Source organism: Juglans regia, chromosome 11 (assembly GCF_001411555.2).
Source record: "Juglans regia cultivar Chandler chromosome 11, Walnut 2.0, whole genome shotgun sequence".
In the NCBI taxonomy this organism is placed as follows: Eukaryota; Viridiplantae; Streptophyta; class Magnoliopsida; order Fagales; family Juglandaceae; genus Juglans; species Juglans regia.
The window spans coordinates 31,420,167-31,446,041 of record NC_049911.1 but is presented as its reverse complement, the minus strand read 5'-3'; the positions used below and the strand labels follow the sequence as shown (position 1 = coordinate 31,446,041).

The 25,875-nt window shown below is 35.2% G+C and overlaps 3 protein-coding genes across 3 annotated transcripts; 1 reads left to right on the top strand and 2 right to left on the bottom strand.

Moving 5' to 3' along the window:
• The first annotated feature begins 260 nt into the window (after nt 1-260).
• On the top strand, nt 261-7,859 carry LOC109013978 (QWRF motif-containing protein 2-like). Its single transcript, XM_018996267.2, has 6 exons — nt 261-2,014; nt 4,673-4,792; nt 5,431-5,547; nt 5,629-5,718; nt 6,872-6,979; nt 7,298-7,859. Exons 1-6 carry the CDS (start codon nt 599-601, stop codon nt 7,364-7,366), a joined length of 1,920 nt encoding a protein of 639 aa, XP_018851812.1. The 5' UTR covers nt 261-598; the 3' UTR covers nt 7,367-7,859.
• A 5,001-nt stretch (nt 7,860-12,860) lies between these two features.
• On the bottom strand, nt 12,861-13,886 carry LOC109013981 (LOB domain-containing protein 38-like). Its single transcript, XM_018996271.2, has 2 exons — nt 13,616-13,886; nt 12,861-13,499 (listed from the first exon to the last, which is right to left on the bottom strand). The coding sequence occupies exons 1-2, from the start codon at nt 13,797-13,799 to the stop codon at nt 13,063-13,065; spliced, it is 621 nt and encodes a 206-aa protein (XP_018851816.2). The 5' UTR covers nt 13,800-13,886; the 3' UTR covers nt 12,861-13,062.
• Nucleotides 13,887-21,021: 7,135 nt separating this feature from the next.
• Nucleotides 21,022-22,287, bottom strand: LOC109013979 (zinc finger protein ZAT10-like). The gene has a single exon (XM_018996268.2). The coding sequence runs from the start codon at nt 22,033-22,035 to the stop codon at nt 21,259-21,261; it is 777 nt and encodes a 258-aa protein (XP_018851813.2). The 5' UTR covers nt 22,036-22,287; the 3' UTR covers nt 21,022-21,258.
• Nucleotides 22,288-25,875: the final 3,588 nt, after the last annotated feature.

Below are 25,875 nucleotides of genomic sequence, written 5' to 3'. Positions count from 1 at the left end.
TTTGCTGCGTGATTGCTCGTGTGGCGTGCAAATAAAGCCCCTCATACTCGCTTCCACGCTTAATCCTCTCGCTACAGCTACAAGAATGCCAAATACACCCTTCACCTGCACACGTTGCCTTTTACCCACGCGAGTTCTCCCATCCTTATTAAACTTGCGAGTAGACAATACATATTTTTCTTTTCTAAAATTAAATAATAATAAAATTTCGTTAAAATTTCCAACCCAAACGCGGAGCCTTTTGTAATACGACAGTTATGCTCTCAAATCTCGCCTAAATAGACTTCCCACGCTCTCTCTCTTTCCGGCCGGAGATCCGTAACGGTCATATCTCCGTCCAATTTCTCTCTCTGAAAAACATCAACAGAATAAAAAGTGCTCAAGCCCTCATCCGGATTTTGCTCACCCTCTTAAAGGCAGCTAGAGGCTAGAGCTCTTTCTCTTTCTCTTTCTCTGTAACTCTTTATCGGTCTCTCTTTTTCTCCAGTCTCCGACTTAAAGCTCGTACGGGTTTTGGCTGTGCTGGCAAATGGAGGTTTAGGTCTTGCAGGTGGTAACTTCCCAGAATGAGACTCGAATTGATTCTGGAAATTACAAAATGGTAGCTGCTGTGTCAACGACATTGAACCCCAAAGCCACGACTCGAGGTGGGCCTCCTCTAAACCCTACAAGGCCGCCCCTCCTACCCTCCGACCCCGACAATGCCGTCTCTCCTCACCGCCGGCCGAAATCTCGACAAGTCACCTCTCGCTACATGTCGTCCTCCTCTTCTTCTACTTCTACGCCTTCTTCGACTTCCAATTCCCGACGATGTACATCGCCGTTGGTTTCTCGGACGACTACGATGACGCCGATGCCGTCGGTATCGTCTCTGGCTAAACGTTCACAGTCAGTGGAGAGGAGGAGGACGGCCACTCCTCGGCCCAGTTCTCTGGACTCGAGAGCTGGGAGCGGCAATGGTGAAGTGTCCGCGGCTCAGAAGCTATTGTTCACTTCGGCGAGGAGCTTATCGGTGTCGTTTCAGGGTGAATCGTTCTCGCTCCAAGTCAGCAAGGCGAAGCCTGCACCGTCTCCATCGCCGAGCGTGAGGAAGGGTACTCCGGAGAGGAGGAAGGCGACTACGCCGGCCAGAGCTGTCGATAAGACTGAAAACTCGAGGCTGGTGACGGATCAGCAGCGATGGCCTGCGCGGTTAAGGCAAGCGAATTGCATGAGTAGGAGCTTGGATTGCACAGACGAAAGGAAAAAGGTTGGTGGATCCGGCAGTGTCGTGAGAGCGTTACAAAATTCAATGGCGGATGTTAGGGTCTCTTCGTTTGACGGGAGATTGGGTTCAGAATCGGAGAAGACGGTCGAGCCTGCTGTTGTGGATGACTCGAGTATTGGATCGGCGGAGGCACGGTGGTCTGATCCAGTTGTTGCTTCTGATACTGAAAGCGTGTCTTCTGGTAGTACTTCTGGAGCACAAGACAGTGGTGGTGGTGGTGGAGGACAAGGGCCGCGTGGACCTCGTGGTATAATGGTCCCGGCGAGGTTTTTGCAAGACGCTCATAACCGGTTGCGGCGGCAACCAGAGCCCTGCTCACCATCTGCTAAGAATGTTGGGACAAAAACTGTGGCCCCTCCTAAACTTATTGCACCAAAGAAGCTATCGATTGATTGTCCAGTATTGTCCCCCCGTGGAGTTGTGAATAACCGGGGACAGTTGTCTCCTGTTCGAGGTGCCGTTCGGCCGGCGTCACCGAGTAAGCTTGGGACATCAGCGACATCATCTCCATTGAGAGGAACAAGCCCGTATCGAATGAGGAATGCCATAGCTGGTACGCCGAATAGTTATTTGAGCAACACGCCGTCGATTTTGAGTTTTGCCGCTGATATTAGGAGCGGGAAGATTGGGGACAACCGGATAGTTGATGCTCATCTGTTGAGGCTCTTGCATAACCGGTTCCTGCAATGGCGTTTCGTGAATGCTAGGGCAGGTGCTACCCTCTCTGTGCAGAGGTTGAATGCAGAGGTATAGGTCCTGCACTTAATTCTGACTTGGTGTTGATTATATTGATTACTATTTTCTTGCTACTTGGTTCACGCAATAGCGTATTCTTGTAGTAATCATCATCAGTTGATTCATGTTATAATTATTCTATTGTATGTTATGCTTTTCGTCCAAATTGATTTCTTAACAGTATGGTCCATCATTAAAATTCTTTTTCTTGCAATATTTATTTTAGGTGATTCAAGTTACAGTTCACTCATGATTAATTTGGTATTGTTTTCATGTTCTGGCACCCTCGAAAGTATGCAGTGTTTATGCACGGTACCATCTCACTTAAAAACAAAAACTCGTGATGAAGGGGAGAAAGGATCAAGTGTGATGTAGGCAAGAAAGAAATAGATAGTATATGCATTATCGTATGGAAGATGGATGGAACAGATGATGGTGTGACGTTGGTCGCATCACAAACCTTTCTTCCCTTGTACATGTGTGCATGTTCCTTGAAGAGGCCAAATGCTAACTATATGTTTTGGATTCTATTTTATGTCATAAAAAGAGTGTGCAGGAAAGTAGATGAATTAAATGGGTCGAGAGACAAGAATGTGTTCTCATACATTATTTTTCGTCAAACTAGAGTAATGAGCATGGTAGAATAAAGAGTTCAGTATTATCAATAAAGTTGGTTTACCTATCCAACTAAGAAAAGGGAATACAATGTTCAGTAGAGGCAGGAAGGCCAAAGGTCCAAAAGGTTGAATGTTTAGGAGGGTGTATACAATTTATGAGGATAAGGTCTCATTTGGTTACACAATTAAGATGAGATGAAATGAGATGAGATGTTTTGTTGAAAGTTGAATAAAATATTGTTATAATATTATTTTTTTAATATTATTTTTGTTTTGGAATTTGAAAAAGTTGAATTGTTTATTATATTTTGTGTGAGAGTTTGGAAAAATTGTAATGATTATATTAGATGAGATGAGATGAGATAGTTTGGTTTTGTGTAACCAATCTAGCCCTAACATGCTCTGAAGAAGAATTTTAAAGGTGATTTCAATTGATGCAGTTAGTGGAAATTTCTGGACACTAAGATTTTGTGTACAACCTGCTATGGTTTGTTGAATGGTTGATCACATTGGTAGTTTGGTGGTAAATGTGGGAATGACCAGTAAGAATGGAATTATTCAATATAATTGAAGATTGTATGGATTTTCATTTAATGGAAATTAGAGAATGATTTTATAACGTCCTACTCAAGTATTACTAATATTCGTGATTACTTAAAAGAAATAATATCCAACTCAAATGGCTGTGGAGGAAATGGCTGCAATGTAATAATGTATAACAGAAAGGAGAGGAATGTCTTACAGTCTGGATAGTTTTAGCTTTTAACAAAGGACGTCAAGCTGAAGTACTTATAGAAAAAGACTGTCAAGGTGAATAAAGATATCGTTGTGCATTTTTGTTAAAAGTTGATATTTTTTTTAATAAGTAAAAGGTTAAGGCCCCGTTTGGATACATAAACGGTTTCATCTCATCTCATCTCATTATTACAACTTTACCAAATTCCCACACAAAATATAATAAACAATTCAATTTTTTCAAATCTCAAAACAATAATAATATTAAAAATAATATTCTACCAATATTTTATTCAACTTTCATTTAAAACCATCTCATCTCATCTCACTATCCAAACAAGGCCTAAAAGTTGATATTGGTATATCAATAGCAAACTTTTGAAGGAAGTTTTAAGAGCTTGTATAAAAGGAGTGGTTTTTTTTTAGCATTTTTATTTTTTTGTGTGGAGGGGGTCTGTTTTGAGAGGAGACATACTTCTACAGAAATGCAACTAGTTGATATATTAATCTTGAAGTGCTTGTCTCTTACCATTTCAGACCTTTTTAGGGTAAGTACGTCAGATATTTTAGGGTGTTTGTAATATGTATAAGTGCAAGTTAAAGAAGGATCTGAACATATATTTTAGCTCTCCTCAAAATCTTATAGCTGCACACTTAAAGGGAAGAGATTATAGGCTGCACATGTGAAGGGGAAGATATTAAAGGCCAGTTCAGTTCGTGGATGTTTCACACAAAATTGATTGTCTTGAATTGCTGATCTGTGGTTGGTTTCTGCCATGTTGCATATTATATGAACATTTTCTTAGTTGCTTAGAGGCTTTAAATGCATCTTTTTCATGGAAATTGTTACAGTTGTCAGAAGCTGGGTTTTTTCATGCTGCTCTGTTTTATAGTATGAGTCAAAACATAAAGTTAAGAAAGAGGGTGGATTTGTTAGTGTGGCAGGACCTCAGAGAAGTGTGAGATCTCTTTGTTTGTCACTCTGAGGTTTAATTTGAGATCTCATGGGAAGACTTTTCATGCTCACCGTTTGGCCGTGAGCTCCCTGATGAATGTCCTTCCTTTGTCATGTTTCAGGCTGGTTTTGGGGGGGTTTCATTTTATGTTGGTGAGAAGTTAAAATCTGGGTTTCATGAGTGCTCTTCTTTTGTCCATACATTATTGCAAATATGCATGCACACACATTCACATACACAGATTATCATTATTTTTGTGTTTCAGATTTTTAACTTCTACCTATTCAGCTATCTTCAGTTTAACTTACCATGTTATGAAGAGTAACTTTCTTATATAAACTGTTTTTTTCTTTGGGTATCAGAGAAGCCTTTATAATGCATGGATAACTACTTCAAAACTACGTGAATCGGTTAGAGCCAAGAGAACTGAGTTACAACTGTTGAAGAGAAATTTGAAGCTAACTTCCATCCTAAAAGGGCATGTAAGATTTGGGATTACTCTTTTCTTACTATGGTGGACTCTGCATTTTTTTAATAAAGGTCGTTCACTGTTTGAGAGAATTGTTACAATTCTAGTTTTTAATTTGACTTTTATTCATGTTTTTCATCTTTGTTGGTGTGAATGGTTGAATGATTCAGTTATTGAATATTCAGCTGGTCTTGAAAGTTGTTTTTTTTAATGCTACTATTTTTCTCCATTTTACTTCTGTTGTTAATACTCGAGAATATGCCCCCTCCCCCTTCTCTGCCCCTTCTCCGCCCCTTTTCCTCAACTGTTTTTTCGAAAAAGGACCATGAGGGGAACTGAACTCTTAGATTGGATTTGAATAATGGCTAGATGAGCTAGGCAAGCAACTTATTACACCATGGTCTATGATACAACTAAATTTCTCCTGGGTCATTGGCTTGGATACCAATTCATAATTTTTGTGGAATTAAAACTGGTAACACCTGGTAACTGCCGATCAAAAAAGAAAACTGGTAACACCTGATAACCGTTCAGGGTTTTTGACATCTTGAGATGCATGCATGCTTGTGTGTAATAGGAGGGTTGGAACGTGGTTGGTACAGCTTTTTTGCCTGAATGTTGCGTTTTATTCTACTTGTTCTTCATGTGCAGATGACATATTTGGAAGAGTGGGCTCTTATGGACTGGGATTACTCCAGTTCTTTGTCTGGAGCTACTGAAGCTTTGAAGGCTAGCACTCTCCGCCTCCCAGTTGTTGGTGGGGCAAAAGTAAGCTCAAAAATATCTTCTGCCCAAAATTGGCTTGTCTGTGCCTCAACAAAATTTTATATGGTTCTTTTGTTGCTGCAGGCTGATGTCCAAAATGTGAAGGATGCTATTTGTTCAGCTGTTGATGTTATGCAGGCAATGGCATCCTCAATCTGTTTACTGTTATCAAAGGTGATTTCCTTTTTTAACCCCCCTGAGTTTCTCTATGGTTGTTGCGTCTAACTTTTTCTTAAAAAGGGAAGAGAAATTTAAATGCAGGAATTTTCAAATATAGCAATCTTGTTTAATTATAAATTGAACATAACCCGTTTAGCATGGGTGGTGGGTGTGGTTGTGGTAGGTACACGGTTTAAAGTTTTGTAGCCAAAAAGTAAAATAGACAACATGATGAAAATCTATATTACTATAGAATATTTTATTCCTACTTGAAATAGATGGTCATAAAACAATTTGTTGCTTTCCCAGTAATGGCATTGGTGAGATATCAATGGCCATGGATATGCACTCATTTGGTCGAGGATTGATCTCTTGTTTAAAGTGTGCCTGATACCTGATATTAATGTCCAAATTTAACACTGTATCTCTGTCAATGCCCCCCCTGTATCATTTAATATTCCTAAGTCACTCACTAGAATCATTGGCACTGCAAATGACTTCCGCCGACTCACTTTTGCTCTCCCTTGATAGTTTTTTTACGCTTGTAAAATCTTCAAATTCTTTTCCACGTTCATAGACTTCCGATAATTGAATTTTCACCTCATCTAGCAATCTGTTCTGCTACTTCAACAATGCTCAATTCTAACTAGCCTTATCTAACTCTCGGGGTAACCTATGTAATTTTGCTGTAAAAGTTGTTTCACTTTTTATCATTCATCTTATCTACTGTAGGAGGCAAAAGATTTTGTCTGTAACAATCTCATTTAGGTTTCCTGCATTCATGGGAGTCTTTTTTGTGCAGTATATCCCACATGTGGACATGGAACAAGCCATCCTTGCAATATAATCCTTACTTAATGCCAGCTCAACTGAAGCTTAAATCAATGAGAACAAAAAATTCTATAAAGCCCATCTTTGCTCACTTTTAATTTGTTAGGAGCGGATTTCATTTCATTTCATATCATTCCATGTGTAATTTTAATTAAATCACTATCAAAGATTTTTCCTTCTTTTGGGCCGGCTATTCTGTGCAGTATGGTTTTTTCTCACTTTGATGCCCGCTACATATTAACCCTACACAACAAAGTCTGTATTTCGTTGTTTGAAATCATTTGGTCCAAACTCAGCGTGTTTATCCTTATGCCTAAAAGCAATTTGTTATCAATAGGTTGGGGATGTGAACTCTTTGGTCGCTGAACTTGCAAAGATAAGTGTAAAAGAGCGTGCTTTGCTTCATCAGTGCAATGATCTCCTGTCAGCAATTGCAGCCATGCAGGTAATTTTTCTAGGTGGTAGTTACTCGTCAAAAAATAAAAATAAAAATCTACATGGTAGTTGCCAGAAATTGCAAGGGTGTTACAAGCAAAGTTTGTTTTGAGACTAGGATGGCTATTCCCACAGCCATTATGGCTGCGAGAGAGGTGGCACGTCCAGCCGTTATGGTGGGGCGAGTAATCGTTACCAAGAAACAAAGTGGAAATAGAATTCTAATTAGTAGTCCATTAACTGTGGGTATCCTTGTTTTTTCTTCTGTTTTTTCATTTTTTCTTCATTGAATAACAACTTATCTGTCAAAAATGGTAATTATGGCCAGGTGACTGAGTGTAGCCTGAGAACACATGCTGTACAACTAAAGCGCCAACCTTCAAATCTGACACAATGAAAGTGTAAAGGTCCATATCAGTTGACTGCCTTACCCCAATAGCTAACATCACATCACACCACACCATTTTTCTTGGATCTTCAAAACCAAAGGTAATAAGAGTTATGTTTGGTTGTGTCATAAGAAGAGTGCTCATTTTGGTCTTCGATTGGGATGGGTAAAAATTAGCTGTATTCCTATTAATAGATATATGGCAGGAAATTGAAGTTCTTATTAGATTGTATACAAGTATTATTTTCTTATAGGCCTGAGGAATGTATATGTAAATATGTGTAACGATGGGTTTAAGTTTTCCTTAATTCAATAGTTTTTGGCTAAATTTGTTTCCCCTTCTATTCTTACATTGCTGTGAGTCACCTTTGTATATAGTTTATTCACGAACATGCATTAAATCTCTCGAACAACTTGGAACAATGAGTCAAAAGGGAATAATGGCTTTAAAGGCTCTCCCCTTCTGTGGCCAATGAAAGTCGTTTTAGACGAACCATATGTACCTGAAAATGTTCCTTTGCATTCTACTCTATATGGACATCTGTCCCAAAATTAATTTATTTGTCATTTGAATTTTTGTTGTAGTCCTTTGCATTCTGACGCAATCAAGTCATTACACATTGATGTATTCTCGATGACAATTTTGTTGGCTAATGTCGTATGTTAAGTTAAAAAATTATGTATGATGTGTGGGGATGATGAGTATAATTTTTTTATTAGGAATGCTATACGGATTAATTAATTAACTTTCCGATGATATCTAATACAATATGATAAAAGAGATAAAAAAATTAGTAATATAATATATAAGTCTTCTGTGTTCAATTTGAAAAAAATAGAGTTTATTATTAAATATGAGTACAAACAGGGCACCACATCATACTAGATGTATCCCAAAAAGTCATAAGGAAATAAATTGCAATAAACCTGATTCTGCACTACTTCACAAGAATACAATACAAACAAAAAATTAAGCTTTTCTGTCTTCTAATCACACAAAGCAAGAAACTGTCTATTCGCAAATGACCACACTCGTTCACCCATATGGTACAATCACATGTGCCATAAACGAGTAATACCTGAATCTGGAACATCTGAAAATGTAGCTCCTCTAATCATTGTACTGCATTAAAGAAAATAAAGATCATTTGTCTTCTTTCCTGTCATTACCACCGAAGAGCCGTTGTAGACTCAAATGACTCCACCTACAACTGAATATTGGTAACCAAAGGAATCAAGAATGCCCAAAGATATAAGATTTTTCTTCAAAAACGAAATATGTTGAACGTTAAACAAGATTCTAACGATTTCATCATACATCTTAATCTCAACTAAACTGATCACAACAATATCACAAGTCATATCATTCCAAATCAAAACGAAATCACCGTTGACTGATTCATAGGTAGTGAACCGATCTGTCCTGGAACACATATGGAACATACTAGCTGAATCCATGACCCACTTGCCACCAAAACGACCGTTAAAGTCGCTGACTACTAGGACCATATCAGAGTTGTTAGATTATTCTTCAACGCTAACAACATTGGATGAACTTTTACATTCCTCCTTAATTTTTAATCTAGTACACTCATTATTGTAATAACCAAACATATGATAGTAGTGACACTTAACATTTTTCTTGTTAAATTTATAGCTACCACTGGAATTACCTCTACTTTTTCTGAACTTCTTTCCCCAAATCTATCGCCAGAAGAGCATTTCACAGACAAGCCATTAGCTTGATTATCCGTGCCTTGTACACCCAATTTTGTTCTCAACTCCTTATAATTCAAAGCATATTTTACATCTATCAAGGAGATAGTATCTCTACCATACAACATCAAGTTCGCAAAATTATCAAATGAGATTGGCAACAAATACAATTCAATTAAGGTTTGATCCTCATCATCAAGCTTAATATCAATATTCTTCAAATCCATAATGATTTTATTAAATTCATCTAGATGATAAAAAATAGGAGTACCTTCCCTCATATTGAGAGTGTATAATCGTTACTTCAAATATAAACGGTTGGTGAGCGACTTCTTCATATACAAGCTCTAAAGTTTATTCCAAAGACCAATAGCAACCTCCTTATCGGCAACCTCCCTCAAAACTCTATCTTATAGTGACAATAGGATAGCACTATGTGTTTTCTCATCTTCTTCTCTTGATGGTGCAAGAGAATTATCAGTCACTTTCTCATCCAATACCTTTGATAAATCTTATTGTCGCAATAAGGCTTTCATCTTAATGCGCTACAAATTGAAACTATTATTACCGTTGAATTTTTCTACTTCAAACTTTGCTATAACCATCCCTGAAGATCTCGCATAGAGCCTAGCGCTCTGATACTAGTTTGTTGGGATAAACCAATTATCAAATGCTAAATTTGAAGTATTGCAATGGAAATAAACAAAAGAAAATATTGATAATCACACACAGAACACCAAGATTTAAGTGGCTCGACTCAATGTGAGCCTACGTCCACTAGCAGAGTCGGTCTCAATAGATTCACTTTTTTCTTTTGTTTATATCTGCTGCGATACTTCAAATTTAACATTTGATAACCGATTTATCCCCACTAACTCGTATTAAAAAGAACAAGAAAAAAAAAAAAAAAAGACAAGTGATCGATTTGATTCGCACACCATTTGTATTAAGATAAATTATATATATAAGTCTCAAATGTATAAATTTTGTATAAATATTTTTTTTAATAAATATTTTTATGAAAAAGTGTGAAAAAATTACTTTTTTTTATGAGATCTATTTTTTTACAAAATGTTTATACAAGACGAGTTACGTAAATTAGCAACTAATTAGAGACTGAATTTTGATTATCTCTTGTCTCATCGGGTTCGCAAAAGATGTTTTAAGTAGTTTCTCCTAATATTGCGTCTTTAATCACTTTCCAATGTTGGATTATTAAAATTAAATTCGATAATATTTAAGATCATACGGCATTTGCTGAAAAAAATACAGAACCGACACTATTTGAGACTTGAGAGTCCATCGATTATTGACAGCAGGTTTGAAGATGCTCGTGAGTTAACCCAAGTATACGCGGCGGTTCGGAAGGGATTGGAAACAGTGTTCGGAAGGGATTGGAAACAAGTATTATATCTGTTTCGTACCGGTTAAAATACTGACAGTACCAGATGTACCGACTTCAATTTCGACTTGTACCAACGGATATTTCGGTTAGCGTTTTTTTTTTTTTTTTCAAACTATTAGCTTATTTTTTAACCTTCAATTCATATTAGATTATTTATAATTTATATATATATATATATATTTATATATAAACTATTATTTTAGAATATAATTTTTATATATAATTTATTTATATATCGATTATCTTAAAATGTTATCTCGAAACGTTATCTTGAAACGGTAACGGTATCGAAATATTTCATTCTAATGTCTTGACCGATACAATGTTCGGTACGGTATTCAAAATATTGATTGGAAAGTCGAAAAAATGTACAGACTATTTACTCTCACGACATTTTGGATAGGAGAAATGATTTGGTTTCGAATTCGAGATTTAAAAAAAGTGTTTAGAATGATTTATTTATTTAATAATTAAAAAAATATTTTTTAATAATATTATAAATTTTTTTATTTTTTAAAAAAATATTTATAATAATTAAAAAATATATAAAAAAATAATAATAATAAAATAAAAAACACATTCCATAGCTTAATTCGAGTTTTTTTATTTTTTAAAAAAAAATTTATAATAATTAAAATATATATATATATAAATAATAATAATAAAATAAAAAACACATTCCATAGCTTAATTCGAGTCACTTTTTAGGTGGCTCTAGTGAAAGTTTACTCATTTTATTTTATTATAATAATTTTTTAAAATTTTTATATAAAATATAATAAATAATTTAATAATTTTAAATTTTAAAATAATAATATTATTAAAAAATAATATTTTTTTAAAATTTTGTAATTTTTAGATAAAATTATCTTGCTACCTTCGAAAAATTTTATTCTTAAGTCTCATACACCACACATCATCATTTTTATAATTTTTTTAATTTTATTCTCTTATCAAATATGTAGTATATAAATTATGAGTAAAATAATTCAATTATTTTAAGAATAATAAAATAAAAAAATAAAAAAAAAAAATTATTAAGTGTTATGTATGGGTTTATGAATAGTCATGCTAGAAGGTAAATGGGTGTCGTTTTCAATCCATCGTATACTAGCTTTCGTCAGAAACATAAATAGGTGGTGCATGCCGTGGAACCCACTTCCAGTGGACGAGAAGTGTACGTACTGCATCTTTTTCAACGCACCTATTTTCTCTCATTTGTTTTTTCCTTTTTGTCAAATAAAAAAATGTGCGATAAATACTTTAGTCAACCACGATTTTATAAAAAAAGATTTATAAATTAAAATAATTTAAATTAACATTTCGAATATAATTATAAAATAAATTTAATATATCATATAAAATTTTATTAAATTTATAAATTTATTTTTATAATTATAGTATTTCTACTGTATATAATTCAGGTCCCCCTCTCTTTACTGATTTTATTCCATTCCAAAATCAGAATTGCTGATGGGATTAGGACTTAGGCCCAACACCCATAAACATGCTTAAAATGTCCCGAGTCTTATTACACATTAATGTTTACAGATATTGCCATCCCTAAATGGTTAAGATAAAAGGATTCTTGCATGGTTGTGGAGATATAATTATAATAATCTCTAATATGGACAACGATCCAGCTCAAGATAATAAAGCTGCATTTACAATTCCTAGAAAACTTGTCTTATTTGCATCTCTCTTAACCAAACATGCACAAGATTACAACCAACAACACATGCCGAATATTTGCTATAATTATATTAGATTAATTTTTCTAATTTCTGAAATCTGGGTTTTTAACTCTCTTTTCTTTTCTTTTTTTTCTTTTTTTTTCAGCTTTAATTAGTTGCTAGGTTAGGGCTTCAAGGAGATCATTAATAAAGACAATCTTTCTCAACAAATTCAAATAATACTTCATTGACAACTTGTATAGTACTGATGATGCTTTTTTTATTTTTTATTTTTCTTTTAGTGGTTGCAGATAATATCTTCTCTTCCTTTTTCATAATAGAAATATACTAATCATGAAAGAATTATATATAAATAAATTTATAAATTTATATAATTTGATGTGGTTTATCAGATTATAAAATTATTTTTATTATAAAATAAATCTAATTAGATGAAATCACATCAATTTATAAAATTATTTTTATGTACTTATTTTTTATGGCGGTAGCAGTACTGTTTTCACAATCGATCCAAATTACTTATGAACGTAAACGACGCAGGTCCGTGGAAATGACCCCACGGCTAAAATTAATCGAAGGACTTATGCATTAATCTTAGCCAGAAGCCAGAAGCAGGTTGGCCAATGGCCCCCAAGTGGACATGTACGGTCCTCACAATTCCATGCAAGCAGACAGCGCTTATATTTACTTTGCAAAACGACAATACCACCACTTCATTATAACCCCAAACACTTTCTCGGAAACTTTGTCCAAAAGCTCGCCGGAGAAAGCTCCGGCGAATGAAACTAGAAGGTTCTTATATATTATTAGTACTGTTGTCTCTCTTACACTGCACAGTCTTGACTTCTACGCACTACGATTAAAACTCTCTCTCTCTCTCCCTCTCCCATTCAGTCGAATAAGTTTAGAAGCTTCCGATCATTGCCAGAACTTGCAAGGCTCGTCATCTCGGACTTAAACGAAATCATCATGTCCATCGACCGCTTGACTCTCCATGGGAAGGGAAATCTCGGGACGGTACTACCTATCTCGCTGGAGAACCTAGGTTGCAGTGAGAGCGTGAGAGAATTGGACGGCTGATTTTCTTGCATGCACGGTACCGATGGACGGAACAGGCTTTGCACTGAAGATTCGTCGTTGCCGGATGCGTCCGGGAAAATTCCGGCGCTTGTGATATCTGTTATTGGCGTAAGAGTACCACCAGCAAGGGCCGTCTCCACGGCCAACTGGCACACGTGCCACATGCCGCGCGATAGAAGTCCAACAGCACCGTCCACTGGATTCACTGTGCGCCCGCATGCTTCGTATAGCAAGGACTGGAACAAAGCTGAAGATAAAAGGAAAACAAAATATCAAGCTTACCATTTCAAATAAGTTATTTTTTCTTCCCAAGGAAAAGAAAGAAAAGATACAGAAAGTGGAACAGTAAATCGGAAAACGCACCGGGTCTATCCGATTCAGGGACGGCGGAGACGAAGGAAAGGAGGTCGCTGCGGCCAAAGAACTTGGCGAGCAAAAGAACAGCGTTACCCTGAGCAGTGGGAGACTCAATCCACTGCAGGCACGATCTCAGAACGCATGTCTCACTGCAGCCCTTTCGCAGCACCCGGCAACCGTTGCAGCTCATTTTTTCTTTCTTTCTCCCTCGGATCGCTTTATCGTGCGGAAGAAGCAAAGCAAGGGAGGAGAGTGAGAGTATAACTACAAGAACTAAAGCAACCATGAAATAAATAAGCAAAATAGAGAGAAGAAAAGTTAAGTCATAGTTTGGGTATTTAATATTTTATTATTATTTAATATTTTATTATTAGTATCTAAGAATGTTTGAAATCATTTTATTATCTAAATACAAGTTAATATTTTTTAGATAGTAAAAGTATTTTATTTTATCTCATCTTATTATTATAATTTTTTTAAATTTTTATATAAAATATGATAATTAATTTTACTATTTTAAATATTAAAATAATAATAATTTATTTAATTTTTAATTAAAAACATTTTATCTTATTGGACTGTACAAACTGCAACACCTAAAGATAGAAAGAAATTACACAATGGGTTGTGGTCGATCGGGTTAAAAGATAACTATGGTCGAGTTAAAAGGTAGTTGCTGGAGGATGGACTTCTTGTTTTTTTTTTTGGGGGTGTGGTGTGAGGGACCCATTCGGGTGGTGGGGTTGTCGAGGTCGAGGTTGAGTTGGAATAACATCATCTTACACACATAACATTATCTTCCAATTCCAAACTCTGGGCAAGGGCGGCCCCGTGTTGCCGCAAACCCTGATCTGTTCTTTAGATTCCTTTCTGAGGATTGTGCGTCGATCGTTAGATATCTCTCTCTCATTTGGTTTGGATTTTTAAAACAATTTCCATCGTCTGATGTAGGTTCTTAAATTACTATGCTCTCATTCGTAATCTGTGTACTTGGTGCGGGGGATATGGAACAGAGTGTGATGATTCCTAAGTGCCTTGAAAGTGGACTATGAACTACTTGGTTTTCAACCGTCCACCGAAAAGATTAAAAGAACAGAGAGACCTTTTTTTGTGGGGGGTAAAAAAACATCATGGTTCTAGCGCAGTTTTACCACTACGAACAGATATCCCACCTTATCTCAGTACAAAACCAGACCGGAATCATTCTTTATTTTTCTTTCTTTTTTTACGTGGTTGGTGGCCATCGAACTTGTACTTCCTAAACGTGGGTTTATTGTCCAAAAAGAGGAATCTTTTTATGTGTTTTGATATGGTTAAAATACTTTTATTACTGTTAAAGAATGTTATTTTAATTAGTGTGATTAAAATTTATAAAAAATTTCGACAAAAGAAATATTACACTCTTTTTTTTTTTTTTCTTAAGAAAGACTTTTTTGTTTTTATCAATTGAAAGAAGGTTCTGTCGGATGCACAAGTGAGAGATGCGGCGAAACCGAAACGAATGGATTGTAACCCCCGCTGCTGCTTTTGTTTGTTGCGAGTCCTTTGTACCCCCAATCGTTATGCTAACTTATTTTATTTCATATTTTATTATTATTCCTTTAAGCTTTGCTTAAAAGAAAATTGGTGGAGGATGCCGTGGAACCTACTTCCACAGAAAGAGGGCTGTGTCCGTAGACTGTACTATCTTGGGAAAAAAAAACTGACCGACGTGCACCGCACGATCTCGGATTTCCTAAAATTCATAGAGAACCGGGACCCACGCTTTGTCCGTGTCCCATCAGCGTCCTCCCGGTCGCAGATAGAACTACTTGCCGGTGGTTCCTTTTCAGCAGCCCCGGTGACTGTGTTGCGCCATCGACGAAGCACATGCACTCTTTGCACATATCATGAGGAACTGGCCATTATCCAAACACTTGGTGTGCATGGACTATATAACGTCTTGTTTCGAACACTTGGTGTGCATCTCTCTGGTCACCTAACAATGCCCCCGTGGTTAGCACATGATGCCAGTTTTTTTTTTTTTTTTTTGAAAGGATGATGCCAGTTAGTTTTATGTTGCATTCTAAGTTATAATTTTAAGATAGGCAAATACAAGCACTTTCTTTAAAATATATATATATATATATATATATTATCAAAAAGTAATATTTTTTAAAAAGAGTTAATCTATGCATTAATTATTATTTATTTTCATACTTTATATTTATAATTTTTTTCTCATAGAGTATGAAGATATGGGATAGTAAATTGTAAGAATAAATTTTCTTTTAAAAATAAATATGCGAAAACGCAACTTGTACAAATTATTTTTTTATTTATTTTTAATCGCCTGTCCTTGCAAAGTTAACTCTAAACAATTTCACCAAAATATTCATCGTTTCTCACGGCCAACAACGTGTTGCTTTGGGTGAATCTGACTCATTGTTACCACTAGCCACGCTCGTCACTCATCGCCACAAAAATACCCTATATTTTTTAATTTTCTTTTTTATGCCAAAAGAAGGAAAAAAAAAAAACACGACAGAGAGGAAAGAAGATAACTCTACGGTAAGATGACATAATTTCCATTAAGAAAAATCGAGAGAGCTTTAAACTGAAAAGGTAAAAAGAGAGACTTCAAACTTTCATCATGACGACGAGATTGATCACTACCATTATGGATGATCCGATGAAAATCTACAAGATATCGTTGTGGATACCCTTTTAACTAATGTTTTAAATACCGTATTAGATATTGTATCGGTCAAGGCATTAGAACGAAATATTTCGATACTGATACGATTTCGAAATAGTATTTCGGAATAACATTTCGGAATAGTCGATATATAAATACATATATATAAATTATAAATAGTCTAGTTAGAATTGAAGGTTAAAAAATAAGTTAGGTCCTGTACCGGCCAGTATGACCGGTACAAAATAGATATAGTACTTGTATCAGCCGGACGGCCGATACAAAAAATTTTAGCCATACCGGTTAGTAAAGTACGAAATTCACAACTATACTTTTAACTTTTATTTCATTTTTTTTAATCAAAAATTGAAAATTTTATTTTATTTTATTCACCTTTAAAGGAAAAAAAAAAAAAAACTGGCAGAGCAGTTTGTACTTGAAAGATAGCAAAAAAAAAAGTTCAGTGCGGTGTTCCTATTGGAGCACTGGATTTGTTGTTGTTTGAGAATGTAGGACAAGCAATTGGGGGGAGTTGGGCTGGCTACAAGGCCAGTATTCTGGGCCTTATAGTACGCCTAACTATATAATAATAGAGGTCGTATCCACCCCTGGTAGATGGGAGGGCCCACTCTGTTAACGGGCTTCGTATTCTTGGGCCGGCCACCAACAACTTTGTTTTTTGGTTTAGATAATTGATTATACACTTCTGTCATTTTTTATTTTTAATTAGAATTATAACTATTTAGGCATGTCCACAATACCATTTTATTGCTCTAAAATCAGGTTCGCAATATTCGATGTCAATTCATTCAATTTCATAAAAAAATTCAAGTTTCCTGCCAATTAATTAATGAATTGACAGTTCAAGATCCAGCAATAATTTAATAACTATTATATACTCATGCAGAAAATTAATATTTATAGATTGAAAAAATCTATTCATCATCTTTTTTTTATCATGCTCTCATCATTTCATAATATGATATTATATGATAGATTCATAATAAAATATAATAAATAATTTTTAATCAATTAATATCACATCATATGATAATAAGAGAATAATAAAAATTAAGATGATGAGCAGCATTAATTTTCTAGATTTAGCTCCCTCTCTTTCGTATACATATTTAGTTTGGGTTAAATTATTTGATCAGAATCAAATCAATCAGTTTTTTGGATCTACAGAATATTTCCTGTAAACTTACGTGTTTAAACTGTTTCCAGCTCGGTCTAGCTGTGATCTCAACCCCTCCTTTTACGACGAATGAAATCCACTTGAACTTTAATTCGCGTGTGGTGTGGCAGATTTAGCGGGGATTATGGATACTACATCTCGACCAACCCATCCCATCCAATATGCCGAAAACAAAAGTCCTCGATCGGCTATCTACGCATATAGCTGCTGGGTTCATCATTTCCCAGTACTGGCTGTGGATCATCCACGTACAGAAAAATAATCTACGTCAAAAGCAGCCTATTCTCCCTTGTTCCATTGAGAAAAAGAGCAACCAGTCATGGGCCGAAGAGATTGGCATGAAGTAAATCCTATATATTGTACTTACTTCGAACTTGCTGATGCAGACCAATTAGACCCACTTTTAATTCACTTGATTTGCCACTTTATACTGTTTATATAATTATGATGTGCATAGAGATTGGCAAGACGTACGGCTCTGCTGATTTGCTGGGTTTGAGTGCGCATGACCGCTGGTCGTGCTACTAGGTAAATTTTTTAAAAAATAAAATAAATTTAAAAAAAAATAAATTGAATCAGGCTTCTTCCTTAGTTAATTGTATTAATTCTCCCTTTTACTTTTCGTGTTGAATTTCCTTCGTGATATTTTCAACCTGCATGCCTACCCAACAAGAACGCCGTCTCCCTACTGCCTAAAATCTTAACCGTACACTCAAATGGTACAAAGAACTTGGACAAAAGAAGCTTCTTGGAAGAATCCACCGGAAGCTGGAGACTCTACGTGCGAACCAGTAGTATTAGCCCGGGAAATAGAGAAATTTCGATGAAGTACAACCTTTAACAATACACGTCGATATTTCTAACGCGTGCGTCTAGAACTCGTTTTGATGTTGGTCAGAATCACGCAGCTTCCAGATTCATAAGAAATTTCTTGCTAACAAATTTCCATGCACTGTTTATCGCACTTTCTTACAGATAAACAGTGCAAGAATATTAGATATTAGAATTATTTTATTTTTAATTAGTGTGTAGAGCACATAATCTACATCACTTAAAAATATTGATATACAATTCATTTTAAATCAACAATATAATTGTGCCATTTCAATAAAAAATAATTTTAATTTTACATAATTATCTATCATTTTAAGTAAAGACGTAGACTTGTTGGTTTATCATTTTTCATCACTTAAATAGTAAGATTTGATTTGTAAAATTAAAATTTTAGAATTTATCTTTTAAACTAAATTATACTACATAAACCGTGTTGTATAAACCTTAAAATGATAGTACTCTAGGAATTATTGCATATTTCCCTGTCTAAATTTTATTGTTTTAAATCAACATATTATATACTTAAATTCAGTGTTTTTCCCCTTTAATTTACTAAAAAATTAAATATAGGCTCTTCAAATATATATAGTTGTTGGTCTTCATTGTATACGTGGGTATTCTTTCGGTGTCTATCCAGAGCAAAGGAAGTCATGACGTTGATGTAGCTAGGCCATCCGATTGCAACCCGTATTATCTTTTTTTTTCTCAAGTTGGTTAGCCGACCAACCATTAAATTATACACGTGGAGAGCTTAATTAATTGAAATAGTTTTCCCGTATATATTGAGAAGACCATGATTGGAAATCAAACGTGCAATAATATTCTAGTTATATTAGATGAACCGACAGTCGATGGGGGAGCTAGGACAAATAATGATAAGTAGAGCTATTTAAGATGGAGCTGGTTGAGTTAGTTGATAGATAGAATAAAATGCAATTATTCATCCTAGATTTTAACATCCCCATTATTCATTAACACTTGCTAACGTGATCGTGACACAATATTATAAATGGATGAAAAATTATACACGATAGACATGTAAAAATGACAAATTATATATTGATGAAGTGGAGATGTGTGGTGTAAGGCTTTCTTATAGTATTTTTTTAAATGAATATTCGTCGAAGAAATTAAAATACTGATTAAACCACTTAGATGCACATGAACATCAATTGGATTTGTTTTCTCTAATAAAGGATGCCTCTAGATTGAGCCTCCAATAACCCAACCCCAACCACTAGTCTAAAATATCGCATTAGCCTTCTCATGACTTGAGATAGTTTATGTGAATTCCAAATTAGAGAGATCATGTCGGCATTCAAATTTCTATTCCACACGCAAAGCCTAGCTTCATCCTTATCGATAATTTTGTCAAGAGCCTCACTAGCTTGGTAGCTAGGGGAATGTAGAGGGTTAACCACTTAATTAGGCGCAGTATGATTAAAGCTTGGTTCATTTGTAGAAGGTTAGTGACATTTTTTAGTCTTATTAACACGATAATTTAATCTTTCCACCGGTGTAGATTACTTTCTGTACAACCTCCAATGAGACCATTATACATTCGTAAGGTGGTTGTTGATATGGTCATGCAAAAGGCCAAATGATTAGTCTCAGGACCAACCCCCCCCCCTCTTTTTTTCTCTTCTAAGCATTGTATGAGTTGCATTGAGCGTTTCTTGAGGGAATTCATCCTTTTTACCAATCTTGATCCCTTTTTATTAAAGAAAATCTCGCTTGTAGAGGGAAAAAAAACCACCAAGATGCCTAGTACAGTCTGCCTTACATCTGGGTTTTCATTGAAAGAACAGTATGCGTAGATCAACCAAATCTTGGTGAGTGCGCCAGATCCCCCTTATTGGAAGGAGCATTAATTTCGCATTGGGGAGAAATGTCGCCAAGTTTGGTGGGTAGGCTTTGCTTGAAATATTACTTTAGGCTGTGCATTTTCTTGGTAGGCGCGGTGGTTCTGATTCAAGCCACACCTATACATTTCGGAAGCCAATTTGGACACTGATGGGAATATTTGAAAAAGCAGAGTCCATTTCGATCCCCACAGGTCCACAACCACATTAGTGGGTGTACACACGCAGGGCCGAAGGAAATCTTTTTTTACTGCATTTAAAACATGCCCAATTTTATTTTGACATGCAAACAGTGTCGTGGCGAAAGAGGATTTTGATACTGCGAGTTGGAAAGCAAAGTCAACATCTCAAAAAAGAGATTTTAAAATTAAGAGAGACACCAGCTCAAGCAAAGCCCACCTGTCATCCTAATCAGTTTGCAGATGGAAACAGCATTCCGAAAGCCCAAAATGCCACCTTCTTATCCACACACCAGACATCCCCCTCTCGTTCTCGTCAGCATTCACCACCACCTTCTTTATGCACTAATTATTAGGCTAACATGCTCTTGCGCGTGTACCTCATGGACATGGAGCTGGACAGAGGAAACTGCGTACTGTACTCTTTAACTTCTTAACAGTTAAAAACCGTCGCGTACTCTCTCTCTCTCTCTCTCTCTAACATGCGCAAGAGGACTGAACAAATCAGTCTGGCACCAGTCCTGCTGATGATGCTATGATTGCAGTCTCATGATTATGGTTCTGTGCGAAGGACAGAGTGTAGAGCTTTTGATACTGCCCATTTTAGAATTGATCAGACTGATTGTATGATAATTCGACATTTCAGGGAAGATAGAAAAAGATAGTCGAACTTTGAAACGGGAAAGAATTAATTGAATTATCACTATCACAAACTGGGCTGAGCAACACAAGAGAGACTTCCAAGTTCTATATACAGAGAAATAAAAATCTCACTCGCAACTAAGAAACAAGAAAATTAAAAACAAAAAGTAATTAGTCTGATAAAAATTCCAAAAAAAAAAATTAGTCTGATTTAAAAATCCCTGAAATCCTAATTTTACTAGAAATCCTAACTTTAACTAATGAGAAATTTCAATCTTTGGTGGCATCAAGATGCGGAGCTTCTTCGCTGGATGAGGGCTTTCCACCTCGTCTTCCCCTGACATGAAGAAATTAGGTGAGAACTCCGGCAAAGCAGGGAGGTTGAGGTCGAAGTTACGTTGGTGAAGGTTGTTGTGGCTGTGACTGTGGCTGTGGGTAGATCCTACACCTTCAGAAGTGGTGACGACGCTGCTTCCGCTGCCGCCGCCGCCTTCGTAGTGACAACGCTTGTGTCCACCCAGGGCCTGTCCTGTGGGGAAGGACTTGTGGCAGATGGTGCACACATGGGCCCTACCACTGCTGTTGTGGGAGGCCGTGACGGTGCTGGCAGTGACGGTGGCAGAGGTGGTGGAGGAGGTGGATTGGTCTTCACTTCCAGCGGCGTGTTTTCGGTGGCTGGCCTTGTGTCCACCGAGGGCCTGGTAAGAGGAGAAGGCCTTGTTGCAAACAGAACACTTGTACACAAGCTTCGGTACAGGTACCGTCGCCACCTCTGGTGCTGCAGGACTGGGAGATTGGTGGCGCTGTACGGTGGCGGTGGAGTTAATGTTTCTGGAAGTTGCGCCGCCGCCGCCACGAGCGAGCATGATGAGGCAGAGAGCGAGGTACTCTTCCTCGGTGGGTGGGTTATCAAACCGTCCACGCTTCGAACGCTTGCGCTTGGCCCATGGCTCAAGGCAGTGGAGGCTGGCAGCGTCCTCGAAGTGGAACGAAGGGGTGGTTGTGGTCGGAGAGTTGAGAGCTTCCAGAGCCATCTCTTTCACCGTTTGCTTCTGATCTAAATTGAGACCAAATGAACTGAGCACTAAGAACTAGAGGAACTGAAACTCTGAAGTCTGAACTAAGAGCTAAAACACTCTAAGATCCAGAGGAGAAGAGAGAACCTTTTTTTTTTTGGAAGAATGGCTTACGAGTAGAGACTGAGGAGGATGTGCTGGGCTTATAAAGGAAGGGAAATGAGAGACAAGAGAGGAGGAAGTTGCGTGACAAGTGGTGCGAAATTATGCTGGGTGCGCATTTCATTTATTATTATTATTATAAGATTAATATGATATCATAATAATAAGAGGGTAGGAACAGAATTAAAGAGAGTGGAGCACGTTTAGTGCAAGAGTTTTCTTGGTGGCTAAGGACGACTGAAGTCGGTCAAAGCTAAAAGCGAAAGAAGTGTGTGCCGTGTGGGGACATTTCAAGCAAGTGAGAGTCGAGTGGATTGGAGTGTGAAAGACTGAAGGCTGAGGACTTCTTCCAAATTCCAAAGTCAAAAATAAATGACAGCACTTTGTCCTCATAAAAAACGCGGTATAAACTTTCCAAGTAGCCACCGGCAGCCATGGGTAAGGGCACAGCGACTTTTCAGTATTGGCTTACCTTCCTTCACACCCAAGTAATATGTTATTTTTGGTACATTGGATGGTAGCGGTGCAATGTATTAGAGCACCGCATTACTTTCAAGTTAGGTGATTGGATGCCTAACGACATGGGTGGTGCTGATTTTCTTGGCGTGGTTGATAATCTGTTAGTTACGAGGTCGATGGGCGTTGTGGCGAGGATATGTATTTTAGAGAAATCAGTAGTTATCACATGCTTATTTTTATATTTTATTTTATTTCTTAACAAATATATATGTGTAAGACTGTTAAAATAAAAGAATTCTTTATTTTAAAATTATGAATTATTCTATTATCAAGTCGGTTTTATATTTTTCGATATTGTAAAATATAGTATCCGTATAATTTAAATAGTAAGTATTTTATCTTTTAAATAAAATTATATCATGTAAATATTTTACTATATGAATAAGATTTTTCTAAGTTTAATAGTGCCTTTTATCTTAAATATAATTTTTTATTTATTAAAATATTAAATTTTAAATAGTTTCGTATATTCATATAATAAGCACGTAGTCATTGTTTGATTGAAGCATTTAAATAGTTCAACGTTTTTCGTCTTTCAATTAGTGCATTTCATTTGACGGTTCAAAGTAACCAGAAAGAGAAATATCTTTTGCATTGCTGTATATTCTTCTTCACGTTATTAATTGAGCATTTTGGACCCATATCGAAATTTTTTCTCCAAAAAGACAAAAACCGTATTTTTCTCGGGTTCACATCGTTAATTTATTTATTTAGGATTGGTTCTGTTATACAAAATTAACTTGTCTTATATAATTTTTTTTATATTTTTATATTTTTATATAATAAATAATTTATTTTTTAAAATTCTAAAATAAAATTAATATTATAATAATATCTTATTCAATTTTTAATAAAATATTTTATTTTATTTTATTTAAATTACATAATTAAACGAGATTTTATTATTTCTGTAGATTAAACTAAAAAAAAAAAAAAAACTCCAAATATGACATATTAATGACAGAAACTCCAAATTCATCCTAGTGGCAGTGACTTGGTTGCCTTTTCGGAGCTCAGTCGTCTTGATTCCAAGATGACGCTTCCAGAAAGGCGGCTGGCTTGGAACACCTCTTTTTTTTTTTTTCTGCGCTTCGTCACCCTTTCCTTTGACCCCAAGTTTCTAATTAGATTTCTTCTCTGGCTGGTGTTCTCTAGAAATTTACAGGGAGCATTCGTGAATCGTGATGACGAGGTGTGCTTCCTAGGACAAAATTTTCTTTTGGTCCCCACCGGTTCCTCCAGTTATCGAGAAATCAGTTGATCCATCAAGTACAAGGATGAGAAACTTGTACCACTCTTTGTCCCTACTCCCTAGAAGGATGAAATAACGAAATCTCTTATCGTTAAGAGGAAGTTTTTAACACTATAGGAATTCTAATTATTCAAGAAAAAAAAATCCAGTTTTAAATTTGATTATATGGTTTTTATGTATTACTAATTGTATTAGTATTTTATTTTGAGTTGTGGCACAATGAAACACAACTCAAAATGAAATGGTTTGGCGAGTATGACTGTTTATTCTGATTTCAACTTGAGTATTCAAATGTACTCGAGTTGAAAATTTAATTTTAAATTTAGGTCCAGTTCCAGTCCCGGTTGAAACCGGATTCTTAAAATCCAAATATATGAGTTTTGAGATGTAATTTTTTTTTTTAACAAAATCCTATATGTTATTAGAATTTTTTAAAAGAAAAAAATAATGTTGAAAATCATTGTTATTTTTATATCTAAAATTATATATTTTATTACAATTTTTCAAGAAAATTATTATTGAAAAGCATAATTTTTTTTTTTTTTTATATAAAAAGCCTATATTTTATTCAAGCTTCTTCAAGAAGTCAAGCTGAAACTATAATACTAATGCACTGGATGTTGCATATAATAATAAAACTATATTAAAATGAAAAACCAAGTTTTATGTAAAAAATAAATAAAATTATAGACAACTAATTATCTTTTTAACTAAATGCATGTAAAAGGAAAGAATAAATAAAATTCAATATTTTTGTATACTTATGGTTGAAGATATATATATATATATATATATACATAAATCCGGGCTCCGAATAGGTTTGGTTTTTGAAATGCGAGTTTTGGTTAAGGTTTGATCTAGGTCGAAAATATTTTCCAGTCGAAAAAAATAAATAAATAAAAGAAAAAGACTTTTTATCGGATCTATTAATGGGAAGGGGCGGACCATAGATTGATAAGAATCTGCGCAATTGACGTTGCTTAACAAGGGTCATGAGTCGACTTTTTTTTTTTTTTTTTTTTAAGGTGTCATGAGTCGGGCTCATTTATTTTCGTGATAAGATTAAAGTTAAAAAATTAAATAAAATATTGTTAAAATATATTTTTTAATATTATTTTTATTTTAAGATTTAAAAAAATTAAATTATTTATTTTATTTTATATTAAAAATTAAAAAAATTGTAATGATTAAATGAGATGAGATGATATGAGATTTTTTTTTAAAACAAACTAAGCCTATTTGGCAACTAGTTATATTCATACATTTTTTATTTTTTTTTTATCACTGTGTCAACCCTTTATAATTTTTATTCAATTGATTGGTATGCAATTGGATTAAAAATATTTAAAATGATACCTCCAACCAAAATAATAGTCGCACTAGTGGGGCCGGGGAATAACACCCCTGTTTAACTGCATCAATGCCATTTTATGATTAAATGCTAAGCACGTTGATCGGATTCGTTATTATTTTTAGCTACGAGCAATACACACACATATATATACACACGAAAGAGAAATTCGATTATTAAACGTATAAATATAAAATGTGCATGTTTTGTGCATATTATTTGTAAAAAAATGAAATCTTATTAAAAAAAAGTAATCTTTTAATTATTTTTTATGATAGAGTCTATGTTTTTACAAAATGATTGAAAGAGACTTGTATATTTAAAATTCACATAAATAATTACTATATATATATATAACTGGTAATTTGTCTTGTAATAAAACGTGCGGTTCCTTGTATTTAAAATGCAATCGGCATTTAGATTGATGGAAGCACTGTGCGAGTATAAAATAGAGATATAGTTATGATTAAACATTAGTTAATCAATAATGCGACAAAACAAATCAGAATTGATAAGGTTAAACAGTTAGATAACATTTTTAAGTTTCTTGACAAATCCTCGCCAATAAGATAAT

Coding starts and splice junctions, on each gene's coding strand:
- LOC109013979 (XM_018996268.2), bottom strand. CDS start 22,035: ATGGCTCTGGAAGCTCTCAACTCTCCGACCACAACCACCCCTTCGTTC.
- LOC109013981 (XM_018996271.2), bottom strand. CDS start 13,799: ATGAGCTGCAACGGTTGCCGGGTGCTGCGAAAGGGCTGCAGTGAGACA. Junction 13,500..13,615: donor CCCTGAATCGGATAGACCCG/GTGCGTTTTCCG, acceptor TTTTATCTTCAG/CTTTGTTCCAGTCCTTGCTA.
- LOC109013978 (XM_018996267.2), top strand. CDS start 599: ATGGTAGCTGCTGTGTCAACGACATTGAACCCCAAAGCCACGACTCGA. Junction 4,793..5,430: donor CTTCCATCCTAAAAGGGCAT/GTAAGATTTGGG, acceptor CTTCATGTGCAG/ATGACATATTTGGAAGAGTG. Junction 6,980..7,297: donor CAGCAATTGCAGCCATGCAG/GTAATTTTTCTA, acceptor AATTATGGCCAG/GTGACTGAGTGTAGCCTGAG.